The sequence below is a fragment of the Vicia villosa genome, linkage group LG3 (genome assembly GCF_029867415.1).
Source record: "Vicia villosa cultivar HV-30 ecotype Madison, WI linkage group LG3, Vvil1.0, whole genome shotgun sequence".
Lineage (NCBI taxonomy): Eukaryota > Viridiplantae > Streptophyta > Magnoliopsida > Fabales > Fabaceae > Vicia > Vicia villosa.
The window spans coordinates 53,150,726-53,173,044 of NC_081182.1; the positions used below are offsets into that span (position 1 = coordinate 53,150,726).

At 35.6% G+C, this 22,319-nt stretch overlaps 2 protein-coding genes across 2 annotated transcripts; both read right to left on the minus strand.

Moving 5' to 3' along the window:
- Positions 1–606: 606 nt before the first annotated feature.
- Positions 607–1,242, minus strand: LOC131658055 (uncharacterized). The gene has a single exon (XM_058927391.1). It carries the CDS (start codon positions 1,240–1,242, stop codon positions 607–609), a length of 636 nt encoding a protein of 211 aa, XP_058783374.1.
- A 4,348-nt stretch (positions 1,243–5,590) lies between these two features.
- Positions 5,591–10,177, minus strand: LOC131655732 (sulfate transporter 2.1-like). Its single transcript, XM_058925545.1, has 12 exons — positions 9,711–10,177; positions 9,439–9,487; positions 9,134–9,341; positions 8,873–9,047; positions 8,391–8,456; positions 8,064–8,294; positions 7,851–7,977; positions 7,459–7,745; positions 6,469–6,662; positions 6,291–6,379; positions 6,087–6,163; positions 5,591–5,985 (listed from the first exon to the last, which is right to left on the minus strand). The coding sequence occupies exons 1-12, from the start codon at positions 10,038–10,040 to the stop codon at positions 5,851–5,853; spliced, it is 1,968 nt and encodes a 655-aa protein (XP_058781528.1). The 5' UTR covers positions 10,041–10,177; the 3' UTR covers positions 5,591–5,850.
- Positions 10,178–22,319: the final 12,142 nt, after the last annotated feature.

The following is a 22,319-nucleotide window of genomic DNA, read 5'->3' on the forward strand; positions in this document are numbered from 1 at the left end:
CATATATTATGACTTGTGTGAGTCTTCTTTAGTCCGTACTCTTAATGTCTTGAATACTCTTTAGATGAGAAGAGATAAACTATTTCTGTGCGGTATATTGAAGACCATAATAGAGTGATGGTCAATTAAAGTTTCTATTTTTCTGAAATGGATCATCATGACATTCAATCATATTTTAACTCATATTCAATTAATTAATTAAGGGTTAAGTATGTTTTTGATCCCTATAAATATCTCAAATTTTATTTTTAGTCCCTATTAAAAAATGACATATTTTGGTCTCCATAAAAATATTATGCACGTAATTTTAGTCCATACTATTAAGATGATGTATATTTTTGAATGATTATTTTAGAGACATGTTTAGAGCATTGTAAAAAGTTCCTCGAATAAAAAGAAACTCAAAATTTGATTTATAAGTCTAAATTTGCATTACTTTTATCACTATCTTTTGAAATTTAAAAAATTCATATATTTTTTTTGGAGAATAGATAACTTTTATTCCTCAAGAACAACCCAGAACAATCGATCCAATTTGGATCCCGAACACAGATTTCAAACAAAACTAACAGACAAACCCTTAGCACATACAATGTAATAGTAAGGTCATCTATTTATATGATTGCTAAGACTCTTTAACATATTGCCTCTAATAGCCACAATATAATGGATTTGCTTCACTACATCTTCATCAGGTAGCTTTTGATGGAATATGGCTTCATTCCTCACTTTCCAAATCATATGAGCAGTTTCTGCTAAAGCAGTTTTCAACAACTGTCTTCTCCAACCTTTCTTATTTGCTTCTCTTATAATCCACTCCTGTTCAGCATTCCACAGTTCACCAATTCTGTTATAGCCCATCCAAGTCAAGATTGTCCGCCAAATCCGCTCTATGTACCTACAGCCAAAGTAAAGGTGATCAATTGTTTCATCCTCTTGACAAAAACAACAACCTTTATCAGTTATTATGCCAAATTTGGTAAGCCTATCCTTAGTGAGAATTCTCCCCACAAGCACTAGCCAAAGATGGAACTTTGCACGCGGTCTCGCATTGTTATGAAAAAGGACTTTCTTCCAAGTGACTTGTTCTCTACCACCTCTAATCAATTGGTAGTGCTTCCCAGTATTGAACTTGTCGAATTGTAGAGTTTGTTCCCATTGCTGATTGTCGTCAATTGCAGCTCTTCTATTCAAAATTTGCTTAAGGATCCATGAGCTATCTGCAGGGGGATTCCATTGCATAGTATCTCTGCCCTTTATGTAATATGCATCCAACCACTTCACCCATAGTTTGTCCTTCTTTGCTTGCACATTTCACAACAGCTTGAGCATAGAAGCTTAGCCCCATTCCACCAGAGAAATGATATTGAGACCTTCAGCATTACAAGGATTACAAATTTTTTCCCAAGCCACTGGAACCTTTCTACTCCCTTCAATTTTTCCACTCCACAGAAACATCCTACAGATTGCTTCCACCTGATGGATTATTTTCTTGGACAGAGGGAAGACTTGCGGCCAATACGCAGTCACAGAAAAAATTACACTTTTCACAAGTTGGCTTCTCCCTGCAAAACTTAACAAATGAGCAGTCCAGTGATTAATTCTGGCCACAATCTTATCAATCAATGGTTGGCATTGGTTGATACTCAGCTTTCTACTTGATAATGAACCACCCAGATATTATAAAAAATTCATATTTATTTTTTCTCATTATAAAAAATTCTATAATTTGATAAAGAAATATTTTATAATATTCTAAACACGTATGAAAAAAATTATTCAAAATTTAAATTTTTTAGGATAATTAAACAATTTTCAAAATTTTAAAATATAACAAGACTAAAATTACATGCATAAATTTTTTATAGGAACTAAAATATGTCGTTTTTTTAATAGAGATTAAAAATAAAATTTAAAATATTTATAAGGATAAAAAATATACTTAACCCATTAATTAATTATAAATAAAATTTAATTAATATTTTAATTTAATTTTATCATATTTAATTATTTAAGACACTAATTTAATAAAATAGTTAATATAATTAAAATATTTATGCCCATATAAGAATTATTAAAATATTAAAAATATATAAAAAATATTCGAACATTAAAGGTTAATCTTGAGGGAAAAACTTAATTGATGAACACCAGTTACATTGAAGGACTATTTAACTATTTCAAAATATTTGATTACCAAATTAATCTGTTGGCACAGATTTAAAGCCAAAAATTCATGTAATGTGCGTTATGCAGGCGTGCAGCAGTGGTTAACGTGCATTTGTCAGCATTATTGTTTAGGGAGCTAGAAGGGTTAGTGTTTAAATCGTATAGTCCTTAATGAACTTAGACGTAATTCGGCTTGAGAACATGAAGCAGTGACTTTAGTTATAGAGCACTAGCTTTTCTTAATTTTTCAACTCATAGATCATTATACTACTACTAATATTATTCATAATATTGTTGTTCTTATTTAAAAATGATCTCGTTTTAATTTCTTAAATAATTCTAAAAGATACTTTAATTAATTTCCAACTTTAATTGTGTTGTTGTTATTATAAAAATAATAATTGTGACACCATTTACCTTGCATTTTAAAGAACAAGAGGCAATTCCCCACCCCCCCCAAAAAAAAAAGAAAAAGAGGGAAGGTTCCCAATGAATACTCCATCCGTTTTTTATTATAAGTCGTTTTGGAAAAAAAATTTGTGTTTTATTATAAGTCGTTTTACAATTTCAATGAATCATTAATACTATTTTTTCTATTATATCCTTAGAGTGTGTTTGGATGGAGCATTTTAATGAGGGAAAGTAATGTTTTGAGGGATTTTAAAATGATTTGACCAAAATCCATTGTTTGGATACAAAAATGAAGAATTGTTAAAATGATGGAAATTTATAGAGTATTTCATCTAAGTTAAATTTAATCATTTTGAAATGACACCAAAAACCAAAGAATTTGAAATTCCTCTCATGTTCCATAAAATGTATTTGTTATTATTATTTCTTCAAATTTTACAAATTGGTCCTCATATTTTCCAAAATTATAAAATTGACCCCAAAAATTTTTAAAAAATTGCAAATTGGTCCTTAATAATTTTTAAAATTTACAATTTTGTCCTTCAAATTTTTAAAAATTGCAATTTGGTCCCTACTTTTCAATTTTTTAATTTGGTCCAAAAAATTTATATTTTATAAAAAAATACCCAAAAAATCTAACAATGAATTACCTTAATACTTCATCCAAACAAAATAATTTAAAATGAATGGATTTCAATTGAATCATTTGAATTGCTTTAAATTTTAAATTCCCTTAAAATTTCTAATTACCTCATCCAAACACACTCTTAAGCATTTATTATTCTCTTTCTTTAAATTATTTTAATTTTTCTTTCCCATATAATTAATGAAGGACAATTTAGTAAAATCTTTTATAATTTCTCTATTTCATACAACAATTATTATTTTTCTTAATATGTGTGAAAATGCCAAAACGACTTATAATACAAAACGGAGAGAGTACTCATCAGAGGACTTAACTTGATTTTAGTCATTTGAGTCTTGTTAGCATGTCTCCATGACTTAAACAGACATGTTGCTCAAATAATCACACCTTTAACAATAGAGGACTTAATTATTTAATTTTTTAGTAGTTTTTTAAGTGAATTTTCAAAATTTTGATTTTATTTCTCATTTTACCTTGTTATATATTACTAATGAAACGACATAAATTTACTTGTTTTAAAAAAACAATATTTTGTGTAAATAGTTGTAGAGATTAACCATTTTAATAATGTTATAATATAGGTAAACAATCATCTCTTTTCAATTAAAATAAATAGTGTCTATGTATTAAATGAGGAGAGATATATTTATTTTAAGAGTGGGTGTTGAAGACTTATTCCAAATCTTAACAATTGATTATCATTAATCTAACGACTTTAATTAATTTTTTTATATAGAAAAATATTTCCAAAAATAATTAGATTAAATGAAAAATTAAAATCGTTAGATTAATGAAAATCAATGGTTAAAATTTGGAGTAAGTCTTCTACACTTATTCTTGGAGTAAATAATCCCTGCTCATATTAAATAGAATAACAATTATTTTGTCATATGACAACTTAGAATGAATTAGGAGAATGAGAGAGCCAGAAAGTGGCTCGATACTTAAGTGACCTAAAAGGATTCTTGCAGGAGAAAATGAGTTTACAGACTGTATGAACCGTAACCGAGGCATCCAGTTTAGTTTCGAAGGCATAATTGTTGGAGAAATCCCCTCGAAATTTATCGTATTTTCGAACGTACTCACCCCAAGATAACTTTGAATCCTCAGGTGACAGGGAAAAGAGTGTAACACCTTGGGATTCCAACTCTGAGAATAAGGGGGCTAGCAGCTCTAAGAGAGTAACACTATCCTGCAGAGTAAGCAAGGTCTCCTAAGTTCGAGTAACACTATCTTGCAGAGTTCCTATCTCCATCCGAAAAACATTATAGAGAAGAGTTACTTTCTGATGTTCTTAATATGGATGCTTGTTATATTTTACTTGGTAGACCTTGGCAGTTTGATAATGATATCACTTATCGAGGATATGTTAACGTGATGATGTTTATATGAGACACACATAAAATTGCTATGGCTCCTGTTTTGTACTTTGATAAGAATTCAGAAGAAAAAAAGTCTAGTTTCTTGGTGATGACGCAGAGTGAAAAGGAGCTTGATGAGGCTACTAAAGAAACTGAATTTTTATGTCCAGTACTGGCTAAGGGGTGATGAGTGATGTAAAGGATAAAACAACCATTTCAGAAGAAGTGTTAGGGGGTCCTAAAGAATTTCAAGGAGTTGACCACAGATGAGCTACCAAACGATTTGCCTCCTATGCGAGATAAACACATGGAATTGAAGTTTTCAATGTGGGAGAAGATGCGACGGTGTTTTTGCGTAAGAAGAGGTTTCTAGTTGGTACTTAGAGCAAGATGTTGCCAGATGAAGCTCTTTATTAAGAAGATAACTCGGGGTTGAGTTCTTTAGAAGTGAAGGAGACTGATGTAGAAAGGCCAATTGTGCTTATTGAAGAAGAAGCCACGTGTGGAATGGTTCGACAAGATTTGCACAAGTTTGACATCCGATGTCAGAATGACTCGTATTATACCTTTTTGTTGCAGACCTGAAAATAAAATTTTACTATTTTCTACAACTTCAACAATTTCAGTTTATTTGTTTTATTTATTTAATTCTATTTTGGATTAAAGGCCTATAAGAATTATCTTTTATTATAATAAAATTTAAAGTTTTTTTTTCCGGATGAGTTCTAGCTTATCTAACAGATTTTGCGCTTGCAACCTTGTATTTTGTTCTAGATTTACCGCTTGCTGTTCCTTTCCTTTCGAAAATCCATCTGTGTCAATCCATCTATAATAAAGAAGTTTACTATCTATTCTACACATGTCTAAGTCATAAGCCATATAAAAAGACTTTTCAAAATAAAAAATCCTACATTTTTTTTGATGTTTATTTTTAAATTGAAAGATTCATAAGCCATATAAAAAATCTTTTATAGTTTTAGTTTTGCATGGGCAGGATACCAAATGCAGTGGTTAATTTATTTATTGCTAAGAATATATACATGTACATAAAGTTATCATACATCTGTAACAAGAATTTCAAATTTAGTACATAACTTATTCCAATGTCCCATTTCGTGCACACCAAACTCGGGACAGGAAATCCAACACAGAAAACTAGGAATCTTATTTTACACACACACATATGCGTCTCCTAATTATACAAGAAAAGAAGTTGAATTAAAAGGTACTAGTAGCCATTAATTCATATTTTACAACAATTTATCAGAACTGGTTACTCTTGCATCCTGCAACAACAGCTTCTTCAACAGTCAGATAAACTCTCCCACCTATTTTGTCGATAAACTTCGACACCTTCAGCTTGTGTATAACTTGCCACCTCGGATTCACAATCGCCAACTTATCCATATATCATAACAAAAAAAGATATAAGTTCATTGTATTCATTCACAAACTAATGAAACATGCATGAAACACCATTTTAACTAAAATAAATTTACCTGTTTCCCATGTGAAGACAAATTCTTGTACAGTTCCTCCAAAGAAGCAATTCCAGAAGTGTCAATATTCACCAAATCTATAACAACATATTAGATATCAGCTTGTTTTATTATATGATTTATTCTGCCGCATGTTTTTCATGCGGCAGAGTCAATATTGTACGGTTCAGAGATATTATTGTAACAACATTATAGAAATCTTACTCGAGGTGTCAAGAATTACGAGTTGAATTGTACTCTTTGAATTTCCCTTGTCATCTTCTGATTCTTTCGGAGTAACCCATTTGATGATTCTTGAAACCAAAATTGAACATAATTAATTAATTAGATCATGCATGCTAGTTTTTTTATTGTACTCATTGGTCATAATTATTAATAATACCTTTCTTTAACGAAGTTGGCATTCGCGAAACAAAGCAACGCGGATTTCATACGTATTATGATAACACCAGGAATCTGAATTGCCATAGGATACTGATCAACATCACAGAATAAATCAGTTCCTGGAAGTTTTCCTAAAGTTTCTGTGCTTGGTCGAATCGATATCAGAATTATCTTTGTAAAAGATATTACCACCTGCCAATTAAGATAATCACAAATTTTAATTATATTAATGTTAATTAATTATTCCTAACTAAGCTATGATTTAATTCAAAAGAGAAAGCTACTGCACTAGAAATTCCATTATTAATTCCAACTAAGGTACACTATAGTTGACCTCACACCATAAAGTGTTGATACTTGAAAACTTTTTATGTGTGATAGCAACCTTAGGAAAATCATATTCTAAATGAGTTAATTCAATAGGTGGCTATAGTTTTCAAGATTAATGCGTCCAAACAAGTGGGATTTTTTAATGCTGCATATCCATTCTACATCACACTTAGTGCCAAAAATGTTGTTCCTGTAATGTAGTGGAGAATAATAACCCTACTTTATAATATAATACATGGAAAATTAAAGTATAAACACATGCCATCACCACTGAGTTTACATGAATAATTGAATTAAAATTTCTAAGTTTGGATATACCAAAACATACACTTAAATAGTATAGAACTAAGTTGCCACATATCCACTCGTAGTGTCATTGACTTCATAAATAGACCAAACCATTATTGTCTTTTTGACAGGGTTGTGTCTCATTAATTTTATGGTTTAACCATGACACATCTATTATGAGGCCGTATTTAACCATAATTTCAATTGAAAAATTTGAGGCTCTGTGCTGTAGTTCATCTTACACAGCCTTAAAGATGGTTCTGGACTTCTGGTTATATGTGATATATTTTATCTGAAGAAGTCTCATTCTAAACTTTTATTCATGAATAGTATTATAGTGAAGTCATGTCAGGAATTGAGAAATGATTACCGCGACTAGAAGACCAATCTCGACGGAAGCAAAGAGTACACCAAAGAAGGCTCCAATGCAAGCAAGAAAGTCAAGTTTATCAACTTTCCAAATTTTGTATGCTTCAGTTATGTCTATGAGTCCTGGTAGAGCAGAGAGGATCACTGATGCAATGATAGCAATTGGTGTATAATACAATAGATTTGTCAAAAACTGCAGTGATATCATCACTGTAACTGCCATCACAATGTTTGATATTAAACTTTCACATCCAGCAGCGTAATTAACCGCGGTTCGAGAGAATGAACCTGCCAATATACACATCAGAAGTTAACAAAGTAAGAATTTGATTTTTTTAATCTCTGACGAAATTTCAATCTTCTTGAAAACCGTTGTAAAACGACTATTAGTACCAGTTGCAACATAACATGAGGTGAGAGATCCTATGATGTTTGTGAAGCCTATTGACATCATCTCTTTGTTTCCGTCGAGCTGGTATCCTTTGATTGACGCAAAAGATCGTCCAACAGCAACAGATTCCTATAATATTGATAGAATTTAACACGAAAAGATACAAACAAATACTAATTACAAACGAAGGGATTGAAATGAAAGTGATTACTCACGGTAAGAGCAACAACAGCGACAACGAGTCCAATTTTGGCAACATCAACAACATGTGGACTGTTAAAGTCTAACTGATTGATGGAGATTGGATTGAGTCCTCCTTTGACATGTTTCACAATTTTTACGCCATTTTTATCCGCTCGAGTTAGATAAACAACTAGAGTTGAGAGTACAATAGATACAAGTGGTGCAATTGATGCCAACCAGAACAGATTCTTCTTCCTTTTACCCTGAAAATCAATTATGCAATATAATATTGAGCATGAATGTGAGGAAATTAAATTCAAACCAAAACTAGCTATATGTAGTTCAATGATAACACTCACCAGAAATCTAGTTGTTAGGATAAACGCCAAGAAACATCCTCCCAGGATAAAATTATGAGGGTTCCACTGCACGTAATTCAATTTATGCTAATATTAACGTTTTTTTAGTCGGTACATGAAGTGACAATAACCAAAAATATTTACGCGTACAACTAGTCTATAGACGAAGCAATAATAACCACCAGAAACTCACACACACAACTGTGAAATCCCGAGTTTAAACACAGGATAAGGTGTCCAACATAACAATTTTGATATTTGTCATTTGAGCTAGATCTTACCAACATGTTAGTAATAATAATATGTTCTAAAAAATACTTTCAAAAAAGAAAAAAGTCAAAAAGGAATGAAAGACAGTTAGTAGTATAATTTTTGTGTGGTAGTATAAAAAAGTTAACATTGACTTTTTGGATAATATATTTATATGCTATTTATAGAAAAAATAAGAAAAAGTGAATAGATAGGGAAAGTTGTATGTATACAGGATTATGAAATGCTTCCCAAACAGCTTTCAAGACAGAGATTATGTCTGTTTTGGTTGTAAAATGAGTGATTCCAAACAGTCCCTTCAACTGTTGAAGCCCAATCACAATTGCAGCTCCTGCTACAAATCCAACAATTGCAGCATGTGACAGAAAATCCACAAGGAAACCCAACCTGTTATATAACAAAACAAACAGTTTCTCAAATATTGACTACACATATAAAAGTTAAAAACAAAAGAGCTTATAGTAAATTTTCACCTGAATAGTCCAAATGAAGTTTGAAAGATACCAGCAAAGAGAGTTGTAAGAAAAATAAGCTTTGTGTAACCAACTGGATCAGTAGAAGGATCTACTAGCTTCTGTACCATTGATGATAACAACAGCGAAACCACTGCCACAGGACCAATTGCTATCTCTCGCGAAGTTCCCATTACAGAGTAGATCAGCGGCGGAACAACACTCGTATCTATTCCATTTCATTCCATATCGTTCGATTAAATTATAATAACCGAGAAGGGAAAAAAAAGAATTAACATATCAAAATAAAATTTTAAGTAACTTACAAAGTCCATATTGAGGAGCAAGGTTTGCTAATGTTGCATATCCTATGCTCTGCATTGAAAAATGAAACCATTTAGTTAGATTCAAATACCTCGGTATCAGGCTCTAAGAGAGACTAATCCGAGTGAGACTCTGGTTGGACTGACTCAACACAAAAATTGTTAACACATAGCAGGATTCGAACTTGAGACCTTGAGAGGAGCACGCTCTCACTCTCGGGTCTCAGGCCTATCGAGCGCGAGTATGAGATATCGGCTCAATGGATCAAAATTACCTGTGGAATACATAGGCTAGCAATAGTGAGTCCAGCAAGAAAATCCTTCCTAAACTTAGCAGCAGTGTAGCTTCTGCCCCAAACAAGAATAGGAAAAACAACCTGCAAAGCTGAAAGTAGGACTGTACCGCAAGATCGATCACTTAGAGAGGAAACTTTGCCTCTAAAATTAGAAACTGTTTTCCTCACAGAATCTGCAGCTACATGCCAAGGACTTGGAGGCTCAGGAGCATTAAGAATCCACTGAGACCTTACATCCTGTGGCAAGTTCTTCTCAATGTCAACCTGCAAATCCTCGGATTTGCAGGTATCGACTGTTGAAGATGTCATATTGAAGTGTTTGGGTGAACTCGTCACGTGAAATTGATGTTAGTAAACTCTCATGAAATTTAACTTACCTGTGATGAACTTGGTTTTGAAGATGAAGGAGTTGATGTTTTGAACTGGTTTATATAGAAGGGAAAAGGAATGCTTCATAATGCAAAGGAATTAAATATATTATTTAATAATTGTTTGGTACACAGCAGAATCTTGGTCAGAATTTGACACTTTTCATACTATTTAATACTTTTGTTCTATGTTGTCGAATAAAATTGTTGTCAATAACTTTATTTTGAAGTCTACTATGATTCTTGAAAATTTTTCAACCCACTCCATGGATCTCTTAGTCACCACGTAAAATTCTAATTTTGTCCACAACTTTCATAGATGCATTTCCAGAAGCACATTTAATTTTAAAAAAATGTGTTTCCTACCGTAGATGCATTTACGGAAGGAGTGTTCTGTGGGTGCATCTACGGAACAGTCTACTAAATTTTCAAACCATGTTTATTTCACTCAAAAACTCAATTTTGGTTACAATAATATTTAAAAATACAAATGTAAAATTAAAGAAACGCATTTTAAATTCAATAGTAGGTTCATAAAAAAAATACATTGTATAAATAATGTCGAATACATCATCAAAATAACATACATACATACATCATCAAAGAAAATACAAACATAAAAATAGATCATAGGCATCACTACTGTGTGTGCCGAACATCATCCTGATGCTCTCCACCACGGCCTTGTCAATAATTCTTGGCTTGATGCCTTTCTCATTATTATTTCTTGTATATATAGAGGTTACAGGGTTATATCGGTAATTACACTAAATGATTATATTTAATGAGAACAAACCCTTATTCTAGGAACAAACTAATTCTTATTCACACCCCCCTCAAATTGATGCTGTTTGTCAATGAGCATCAATTTGCTAACAAGAAACTGATGACGTGGACGCGGAACAGCCTTTGTAAGAATATCTGCAATCTGCAACTGAGTACTGACATGAGGAAGTGATATGATGCGGTCATCATAAGCGTCACGGATTGAGTGACAATCAACTTCAATATGCTTGGTGCGTTCATGAAAAACAGGATTCGCAACAATTTGGATGGCACCTGTATTGTCCGCATAAAGTGAAGTTGGCACTAATTGAGGAAATCCAAGCTCAGCCAAAAGACCGCGAAGCCAAATTATTTCAGAACAAGCAGCATACATGGCACGATACTCAGATTCAGTAGACGATTTAGAGACTCTCGTTTCTTTCTTACTTTTCCATGATATCAATGAAGAGCCAAGAAACATGCACCAACCAGTGACAGATCGTCGAGTATCAGGACATCCTGCCCAATCGGCATCATTATAAGCACTCAATTTAGGAGCAACGACCAGTAGGAAAGAATAAACCACGATGAGAGCTTCCCATCAAGTAACGAATTATACGACGAACTGCTGCCAAGTGAAGGTGGCGAGGAGAGTGCATGAATTGACTTACTTGTTGAACAACAAACGATATGTCAGGGCGAGTAATAGTCAAGTAATTAAGGCTACTCACGAGTTGACGATACAATAAGGGATCAGGCAACAGATCACCATCATCACGATGATATTTAACATTAACCTCAAGAGGAGTATCCACTGGAGTAGCCGATTGGAGACCAGCCATAGAAATTAAATCTGTGGCATACTTGTGTTGATGGAGGAATATACCCTTGGATGTAGAGTGAACCTCAAGACCAAGAAAATAATGCAAATGACCAAGATCTTTCATATGAAACGATGCTTGTAACTGCTGTTTAAGGCTTTGAATTGAAGCATTATCAGAACCAGTAATAATCATATCATCAACATACAGAAGAAGTAGGACAATTCCAGTAGATGTTCGATGAATAAATAGAGAAGAATCATACTGACTCTGAGTAAAGGAGAACCCAAGTAGAGTGGAGCGAAATTTTTCATACCATGCTCTAGGCGCTTGTTTCAAACCGTATAAGGAGCGTTTAAGCTTGCACACACCCTTAGATGAAGAGAATAAGCCTTGAGGAGGAGTCATATAGATATCTTCCGTCAGGTCACCATGAAGAAAGGCATTTTTCACATCCATTTGATGAAGAGACCACCCATTAGAAGCGGCGATAGAGATTATCGTACGAACAGATGTCATTTTGGCAACCGGTGCAAATGTCTCATCATAATCAATTCCATATTCCTGCTTATTTCCTAAGGCAACCAATCGAGCCTTGAAACGGTTGAGAGACCCATCCGAATTTAGTTTCATAGAATACACCCATTTGCAACCTATGGGTTTGATATCAGGGGGACAAGAGACAATATCCCATGTAAAATTCTCTTGAAGGGCATGAAGTTCCTCATTCATTGCTTTTACCCAGCGTAAGTCTTTAACAACCTGTGCATAACAAGTAGGAATGAATATGCTAGACAATGAGGCAGACATAGAAGTATGTGAGGAATCATACCTGTCTGGTGAATATCTATCCGGTGCTTTAGATAATCGACCTGAATGTCGTGGTTCGACCGGTTCAGGATCAGGTGGCGGATCTGTGTCGGGAGGGGCAGTGGGAACCTGTTTTCTACGTTGTCTGGCATATGTGATTCCTGGTTTATAACGTTCTATAGTTCGAGGCATAACAGAAAAATTAGGAAGAATAGCAATATCATTTGTGGCAGGAGAAAGAGAATGAAACATATATTGATTATCAAAAATGTAACATTCCGAGAAACTCGAAAACGATTATTAGAAACATCATAACACACAAAACCCTTATGAGAGTTGCTATACCCCATAAATGCACATTGGATAGACTGTGCTCCAAGCTTATTTCGTTCAAACGGAGGTAAGTGAACAAAACAAACACATCCAAAAGTATGTAAATCACTATAATTAGGCTGAATTTTAAAAAGACGAAAGAAGGGAGAATCAAAATCAATGACCGTAGAAGGAAGACGATTGATCAAGAATACGGCTGTGGAAAGAGCTTCTACCCAAAATCGGGATGGCACAAAAGCTTGAAGAAGTAAGGTGCGCGTTACATCAAGTAAATGACGTTTCTTTCGTTCTGCCATCCCGTTTTGTTGAGGGGTATTGGGACAAGATCGTTGAGACAAGATCCCTTTTTGTTGAAGGTATTCCTGAAATTCATGAGACATATACTCACCTCCCGAGTCAGATCGAAAATTTTTAACATTTGCTTGAAATTGATTTTCAACATATGTCAAAAACTTTTGAAACATCGAAAACACTTCAGACTTAGATCTAAGAAAATATATCCAAGTAAAGCGACTGTAATCATCAATAAACGTGACAAAATATTTATAATGAGCATGAGATGCTGCAGGAGACATTCCCCACACATCACTATGAATCATCTCAAAACAAGTAGAAGCACGATGAGCACCTAACGGAAAAGGAAGTGTTTTACTTTTAGCCAATTTGCAAACAGAACATGAAATAGAAGCAGTACAAGCATGTTTATTTCCCAACAAACCAGTTTTAAATAAATGAGACAAAACAACAGAATTTGGATGACCCAATTTTCTATGCCAATCCTCATAAGAGTTCAAAACAGTATTACACGCAAAAGATAAATGACTAGAAGTAAATTGGAGCGGAAACAATCTTCCCACTTTAGGCCCCTTCGCGATCACCTTCCCCGACACCTGCTCCTGCACAAGACAACCAACACGAGAAAAGTTAACATTACAATTGTTATCCACCAATTGACCGACCGACAATAAGTTGGAAGCAAGTCCGGGTGATACAAGCACATCACGAAAGTTAGAGTTTATGTCACCAACATCAGTGATAGAGAGTTTATTACCATTAGCAATTTGAATTTGCTGATTGCCATTATAAGAATGTAAATTTTGCAAGTATTTAGAGGAACCCGTCATGTGATTGGATGCACCAGAATCAAGAAACCATGGTTGAGAATCATTAGACGACTTACCCTGAATTCCCAAGGCTGAAAGAGCAGAAAGTACCATTTGTTGAATCATCTCAGGTTGTAGAGCACCACCATTAGATGCACCAGTACTGAGAGGACCAGCTACAGAGTTGGTAGTGGCATGGAATGCCTGGGCTGGACGTTGTGCCGGTCGAGGAGGACGCGTGGGACAGTCAGAGATAATATGGCCATGTTGTTTGCAATAGTTACAAAACCTCTTACTGCAACTGCGAGCAAAATGTCCAAATTGCTTGCAAGAAAAACATTGGACTTGTCGCATATCACGACCCTTTCCTTTACTCTGAGCAGCATATGCAACCTTCGTAGGCTCAGATGTGATAGCATCATAAGACATGGTGTCTTGAGTAAGGAGACGCTGCTCCTCTCTAAGGAGTTTGCCAACACAAGTATCCAAGGAAGGAAAGGGATTCCTATTCAGTAAAGCTCCTCTGACAACCTCAAATTCTGGACGAAGCTTCATGAGAAATTGATTACGCCCACTTGTGTTATAGACCTCTTGGACAACCGCGAGAGAAGTTTTGGGAACATCAGCATGTATAATAGAAGAGTGTTCTGTCCATAGATTCAAAAAACCAGAATAGTATTCTTGAACCGACAAGGTACCTTGTTTGTAATTAGCTATCTCTAACTCCAACTGAAAACGCCTGGCCGCATTATTCTGATTGTAAATACGCTTCAAGTAATTCCACATTTCTTGAGCAGTGGAGAAGGAGCGCAAATTATTAATCAATTGAGGATCAATACTACCGAGAATCCAAGTGATAACTTGAGCATCTTTATATTCCCACTCTTCTAAAGCATATTTTTCTGTCGGTGCCTTAGAGACACCGTCCAAGTGACTCCATAATTTCTTTCCTTTGACATGCATTCTGAATTGAAATTCCCAAGCCGGATAATTCTTTTCGGTGAAACGAACACAAATATTATTACTTTCTTTTTCGGAAGCCATAGAAAATAATATGACCACAAACAACTATAAGTGGAGAAGGAAAACTAGATACTGACCAAAGTGCCAAAATGAATATGCTGTGATGCACCTAACTATTCTTTTTGATCAAGTGAAACAAAAAGAAACCCAGCAAGTGGTGCACGTAACACTTAATTTTTTTTTTAACGTGAAACAAAAAGAAACCTAAAATTTGCCAAAATCAAAAACTTGCCGACACCAAATCAACACACCAAACCGAACACGATTTGTGAACAAGGAGGAATAACGAAATTGCAACTAGTGAGCACCACCAAGAACGGAGCCGAGAAACGATTGTAAGTACTAGAGATCAGAATCGCAAGCCTAGAAGAGATGACCGAGAACCGAGATCTACCGAGATGATTTCAAAAGCAACCCAGTGGGATGTCGCTGAATAAAGCCAAGATTAACCTAAAACTCACAGGTTTGATTGAAAACCTACTGATACCATGTCAATAATTCTTGGCTTGATGCCTTTCTCATTATTTTTCTTGTATATATAGAGGTTACAGGGTTATATTAGTAATTACACTAAATGATTACATTTAATAAGAACAAACCCTTATTCTAGGAACAAACTAATTCTTATTCACAAGCCTTTCCTAGCTCTGCCTCTAGCGTCAAGTGCCCCACTAGTCCTGGCACGATTTCTACGATATAGAAATGTCTCATGTGTCAGCCTAATTATAGTATCCACCACACGCCTTTGCGCAACCCCTCAGGGAATAGACCATCTGCAATGGCTTCCAATCCTGTGTCAGCTATCTCACGAAACCGAGGAAGGAGATCGTGAGTGTGGTCCATCTCAACCTGATGAGCCTGCAAAATCTCCTCGTGGGTTGGTCTGAGCGGATCTCCAGGTGCAGTGGGCAGCATGTACGGGTGTGACACCTTGTAGTACCAGGTGATGTACCCCTCGACGCAGCTCCAGTCGTTCTCTGCTCTCGTCACCCGAGCCTCATCAGGAACCATGTGATGCTCCCAGTCTACAAAGACCTCATCTAACTGCCGACGGGTCATGGTGATAGGAGCGAAGACTATAGTGTCGCGAGGTATCGTCTGTGCGTAGCCAAACTAACGCATGACGCACTCTGGAAGACATCGTACAAGGATGGTCGAGCTGGCGGCCAACCATCCATAATACATCGCTAAAGGTTACAACTGCCTGCCACCGTCCTTGCCTTCCACAGGCATCCCTCTCCTAGTCTATAATAACTGTACGCCAGTACAATTGCTTTCGAGTTGTACTCATGGATACGTGTTGTATCCGATAAGTACGTCAGGTAGACAACGTCTGTGTACGTCGAGCTTGTGTCCACAAAGAGCTGAGTGCCTACCAAATATAGGAAGTAACATCTCAACGCCAGCTCTCTATGTATATCGGTCTCCACCTCATCGCCAACAGCCTAATGTGCTGCAAGAAGCTCTGTGTCACATAACCTCTACAAGGTGTGAAACCTCACATGCGCCCCGCGGGTCCTCTCCACCTCCTCAAGCGCGTCATCCGGATCGCACCCAGCTCAGCAATCAACATCTCCATCGCTTCCTCCTTCGTCAACCTACCGTGACCAAGTAGGGTACCCTTGATAGGTAGATGCAGAAGGCATGCCACATCATCTAGAGTGATGGTAATCTCGCCACAAGGAAGATGAAATGAGGAAGTCTTCGGATGCTATCTCTCTGCAAATGCCATCAGCATTCCATTATGTATCATCGTGTAGCCCACCTGACAGAGGTCCCTCAGGCCAGAAGTTGCTAGTACATCCTAGAATCACGGCTCGTCTGGCTGCGCAAGACCCGCAATCTTTCGGCCGTCGTTGTAGAACCTCTGCGGATCCCTATCTTGAAATTTTTTAAAAAATAAACACAATTATTAATAAGCAAATTCATAAACTAAAGAAAAAAAAGTAATTAACAAAGAAAATTTTACCTCTCCATCCCATATACGTTTAGCTGCATGATCGTCATACCCCGTCAAAAGGGATGTGTCTATAGGACCCCTAGGGTACCAGATAGGCTCTGGCACCGGCTCATCCTCGTGTTCCGCCGGAAGTGGCACAGCAGATCATATATCGCCCGTCACTAGCATAAGCACAGGAGTAGAAGTAGAAGAAGTGCCACGACGATGTCTGCGGGGGTGGCATCTGTGAGGAACCCTCAGCATCATCCCGGGGCCTCCGTGAAGTAGTAGTAGACGGGGAAGGACCCTCAGCTAGGACATGTGTAGAATGCCCGGCTAGAGCGGGTGTATCAATTGGAACATCAGTTGAAAGCCCCTCAATTGGGACATATGTAGAAGGCCCGGCCGAAGCGGGTGTATCAAATGGAACAACAACTAAGAGCCCCTCAACTGGAACAGATGTAGAAGGCCCGGCTGGAGCGGGTGTATCAGGTGAAACAGCAGCTCCATCAGTCACCTGAGATAATACACGCGTTCGTTCACGACGCACGGATGCGTGCTGTGTAGTCCTCCCATGTATATCTCTATCCGGCCTATAAGTCATAATGTCTGCATTGTAATAACATCTACTTAGCTAATAGTATCTATACATAAACAATGATTTATAAATAAACAAGAAATTAAAAAAAACACTCTTTCGTAGATGCACCTACGGAAGCATCTTAGTTTCAAAATGTATAGTGCTTCCGTAGATGCACCTACGGAAGCATATTAGTTTCAAAATGTATGGTTCTTTCATAGATGCACCTACAGATTGCCCTAGCGTTCATCTCTTCCGTAGGTGCATCTACGGAAGCCCCTGAAGCTCAGAAACGCAACAATGGCGTAACTGCACTGTTCAGTCATCCCAAAACCCCAATATTTTTGATTGATCGTCCAAAATAAACTACAAACAACACCTACATTGTCTCTAAACAATATCTCTAATCCTATCCAATCATTTATACACATAAATATCATATTATAATTCAATTTCAAACTACTCTAAAATAAGTCAAAATGTCGAAAACTTACCAGTTAAATAACGATTTGAACTTGATGAAATATCTTGATACTTGATGTTGACAATGTCGACCGAGTGTTTGAGAGCTTGAGAGTGTTTGAGAGTGTTTGGGGTTTAGAGAGTTTGAGAGATAGAAGTTTGAAATGAAGAGAATGAGGGAGGGGAAAGGTCTGACGCGAGTTATAACGTCAAACCTTTTAGTAGATGCATATCAAAAGAGTTCCGTAAGTGCATCTACGAAAAAAACAACGTTAAACAAAAAAGGGGTGCTTCCAGAAGTATATCTACGGAAGCACGAGGGCATTTTGGTCAATTCGATGGTGAGTAAGAAGGGCATAGGGTGGGATGAGAAATTGTCTAATTGTTTTACATTGAAAATAATTCACGAGCACTCAAAATACTACAACGACATTGACACGAAAATATGAATAAAATAAACGTAATCATTAGTTTAGGTGTATGTTAGATCATGAAGAGATTCATAGATCATTATATTGAGCTTTGAACACTCACTTTAAATAAGTTGGACACCACATATTAATCCAAAACTTTAAGGCATTGAATTTATGGATCTTTTCATTTATAAAGTGTTTAATATCCACTTTTTCATCCAACGTGCAACTCATACTCACATCTTATTTACCAACAATCTTTCCCTTAAGTGTGAGTCCATCAATATGAAACTCATACTCATATTTGTATGCGAATAGTGTAGGTGCTAGGGGTCAGGCTACGGTGATAGACCTAGGACACTCATGTAAGAAATGTGGTACTTTTTATTTATTTCATTTGTAACATTTAACGACGGTTTTAAATTGTCAAAAATTGAATAGTAAAAGCGTCACAACATGAACAAGTAATCATTTTGAAATAAATAGTAAAAATTAGTGACGGTTTAAAACCACCGCTAATTAATAAAAATGAAAAAAAAACATCATTGCTTACGTAAGGTCTCTCACCGTAGACGACGCCATATGTTAGAGGCATACTTGAATACAAACACGCTTTTTTTAAAAAGTTGTCAATCCTACTTAGACTTTAACCAACTTCAATCCTGTCTTTTGAAAAATATTTTTTGATTTTCAATTTTAAAATTTTATTTACTTCTAATAAATTGATAATGTGTGTGTTAGATTTATCTAATAATTTGTGGGATGCGCTCAATTGTTATTTTAGTTTGTGAAAAATCGGTTAATCATAATTTTGATGGGTGCATAAGTAGGCTCTTTTATTGATAAAATAATCCTTTTAATTAAATCTTAAGTATCTGAAATCTGATTGGTGTAGGCAAAAGTGTGAGCCTTAAGTCTTGGTCCATAATAGATAAGAACTAAGGTTATAATATATTATGTGGTTAGGTCCCTCTGCAATCACTAATCACTGAGTCAGAAACCAAACTATGAATGAGAGTGTGAGATATAGACGAAAATCAAGCCACTCATTTTTTCAGGATTATGAATCAAGGTGACATTAGAACTAATTTATCAGTGAAATTTTCCGCTTACATTTTGTATAAGAGTTAATTTATGAGTTATGACTGAATTGTTTGTCGTTAATATATGATTATGAATTAAGAGTTCGAATTGTTTTGATCCTTTACCGAGTTACCGTGTTAGAACTTAGATGAAAACATAACAGGAAATTGTTTAATTGTTGTTTGTTGGATCTAACAGGAAATTGTTTAATTGTTGTTTGTTGGATCTAACAGGAAATTGTTTAATTGTTGTTTGTTGGATCTTAGACTGTGTTTAATGTTTTTTTTTTAACGCATAACTTTCTTTTCATGAATTTGCATATGTTGTTCTAGTGTTCATACTGCTTGCGTTGATGTTTGGATAGGAATGCATATGTTGTTCTAGTGTTCATACTACTTGCGTTGATGGTTGGATAGGAAAATGTATCTAGTTAGTAGTTGGAAAACAACTACATGTGAAAGTTTTTTCATTTTGGATATATGTCGTACTTTAGGTTTTGAATTGGAATTTTTATTAAGGTTTTAATTCTGAGTTATGTTTATATTCTTGATTCAACAATGTTTTGTGGTTTATAGTAAAAAACTTAAATCATATCATTAATAATAATATTCTAGATACACGTTGGAACATTGGTAAGAATGTGAAGACTAGTATGAGATGGAGTTGTCTTTGTCAAAGTATGAACAACTTCATTAGCTTGTCTCATAATGAACTTAACATGAAAGTTCCTAAATGACTGAGTCAATAAGCGATTACATTCACGATAAATAGCACCGAAATTTGAGTCGTTTGGTTTTGGAGTGATCACACTATCCACAATATTTTTAGCATCTAACTAGAAATCCACATTATCATAACCAAAATCAAGCACCCATTTGATAGAAGCTAAGAGACCTAAGGCTTCACCAATGTCAACATCAGTACTACGCGAAAATCACTCCGTCCGGACTGCAACAAAAAATACCTTCACCATTTCTAATACAACCACCTATTCCACCTTGAAATTCTGGTATGACAGTCTCAGATGTCAAGCACGATGTTAAGACATCTAGCTGTGCAGATATATTATGCAGGGTATTACAACTGATCTCTTAAAATATCTTCTGACCATGATTAATCTGAGATCATACAAACTACAGAACCATTATAAACATTGCATAGCTGAATTATGCAGAGTCACCTCTGAACTGGTTCTGTTACAGACTGCTTAACAATTGAATACCGGATGTCATCCCTGATGTTGTGACATCGTATAATTAACACAGCAGAAAGTAAATAACACACAGAATTGTTCACCCAGTTCGGTTCAAACAACCTACATCTGGGGGCATACCAAGCCAGGAGAGAAGTCCACTATCAGTAGTATTATTTTCTTACAAACAACCTCAGGTTTGCAGGCAACTGCCACAGTATACCTAATAACTACCCAATGATCCTTCTATCTAAGATACCACACTTAGATACGAGATATCACCATCTCTCTTCCTAGATCAATACTGTACCAGTTATTCTTCAAATAGAAGTTACACTTCCAGCACAATTATCCTAAGACTAAGAGTCGTAATACTCCCACCTTAGAACTATCTTGAAGTTGCTTAAAAGCTTCCTTCAAGAACAATACTCAACTCATACCTAATGGCTTAGAGTGAGAACAATAATTCTCTTACTTAACAGTTTCGAGAATAACAACACATCTCCTGCCTACGGGCTTTGAGATGGACAATGGTGACCTTCCCACAACTCGGGAGGTTCACTTACACAACAAATCCTAATGTCTACATTATGATCGTTAGGTTTACAAGGTTACAAAGAATCCTATATATAACCTAATTCTAGTTGGACTTGGGCTTGAAATCACAACACTCCTTGCTGTTACAAATCAGCAGATTTCTTCTGCTACAAGCAAGGTCTTTTAATCATAAGTTACCTAATTTATCTCCTAAATTAGTAACAGTTGAATCTTCAATCTTCAGATTTGATTCTTCAATATTCTGACTTGATTCTTTGACCTTTAAAACTGCGCCACATAGGATTCCATAAGGCTTTGTATCTTTAAAACCAAACTGAGCCTTTCTTCCTTAGTTCTGCAGGCGCGATGTCATGGTTGATGTCATGACATTACTTGTAACATCTTGCTTCAGTACCTGTTTTGAACTTATTAATATATGCAAGAGTACACAGTATGACATGCAGCTGCTTCTATGTTTTAGCCAAGCATGAATGCCAATAAGACAATAAACAAGTACTTTCAATCTCCCCCTTTGTCTTATTGTGGCTAAAACTATACATACTATACATTTAAACAAATAAAAACAAGTAAGAAGAAAACTCAAGAGCAGCTGCTTCAACTTTCAGCCTTCAGGTTTCAGAGGTTGGACCACATCATAACATCGTCAGTCTGATTCTACTTCTGTCTTCAGATCTTCCTTTGTTTCTTTTGACAGTAGCAAAATCAGCATCAACCTCTCTCCCCCTTTTTAGCCATAATATGACAAGGATGAACACGATGTCATAATATGCAGTGGAAGAACCTGTAACTCCCCCTGCACATGAGGAAGAAGATACGAGAACAAATTCTTGCCACTGTAGTTCTTCAAGAACTAGCCCTTGTAACTCAGAACACAAATCACAATTGTGTTCATAACTCAGATCACAAATCACAACTAAAGTCTTCCTTCTTAAAGGCAGAACACGAGGATGCATGTAATTGTTATTTCTGTAACATCTTTGGTACAGATCCATGATTTCCCCACCCTGTGATATACTGATTAGATTTTGATAGAGGAACCCATCACAATACCAAATCTGGACACACCCAACACAAACACATAGGAAACACATCTTTGAGTGATCTGATAACTGAAGCCTGCTGCAGATATGCTTATTTA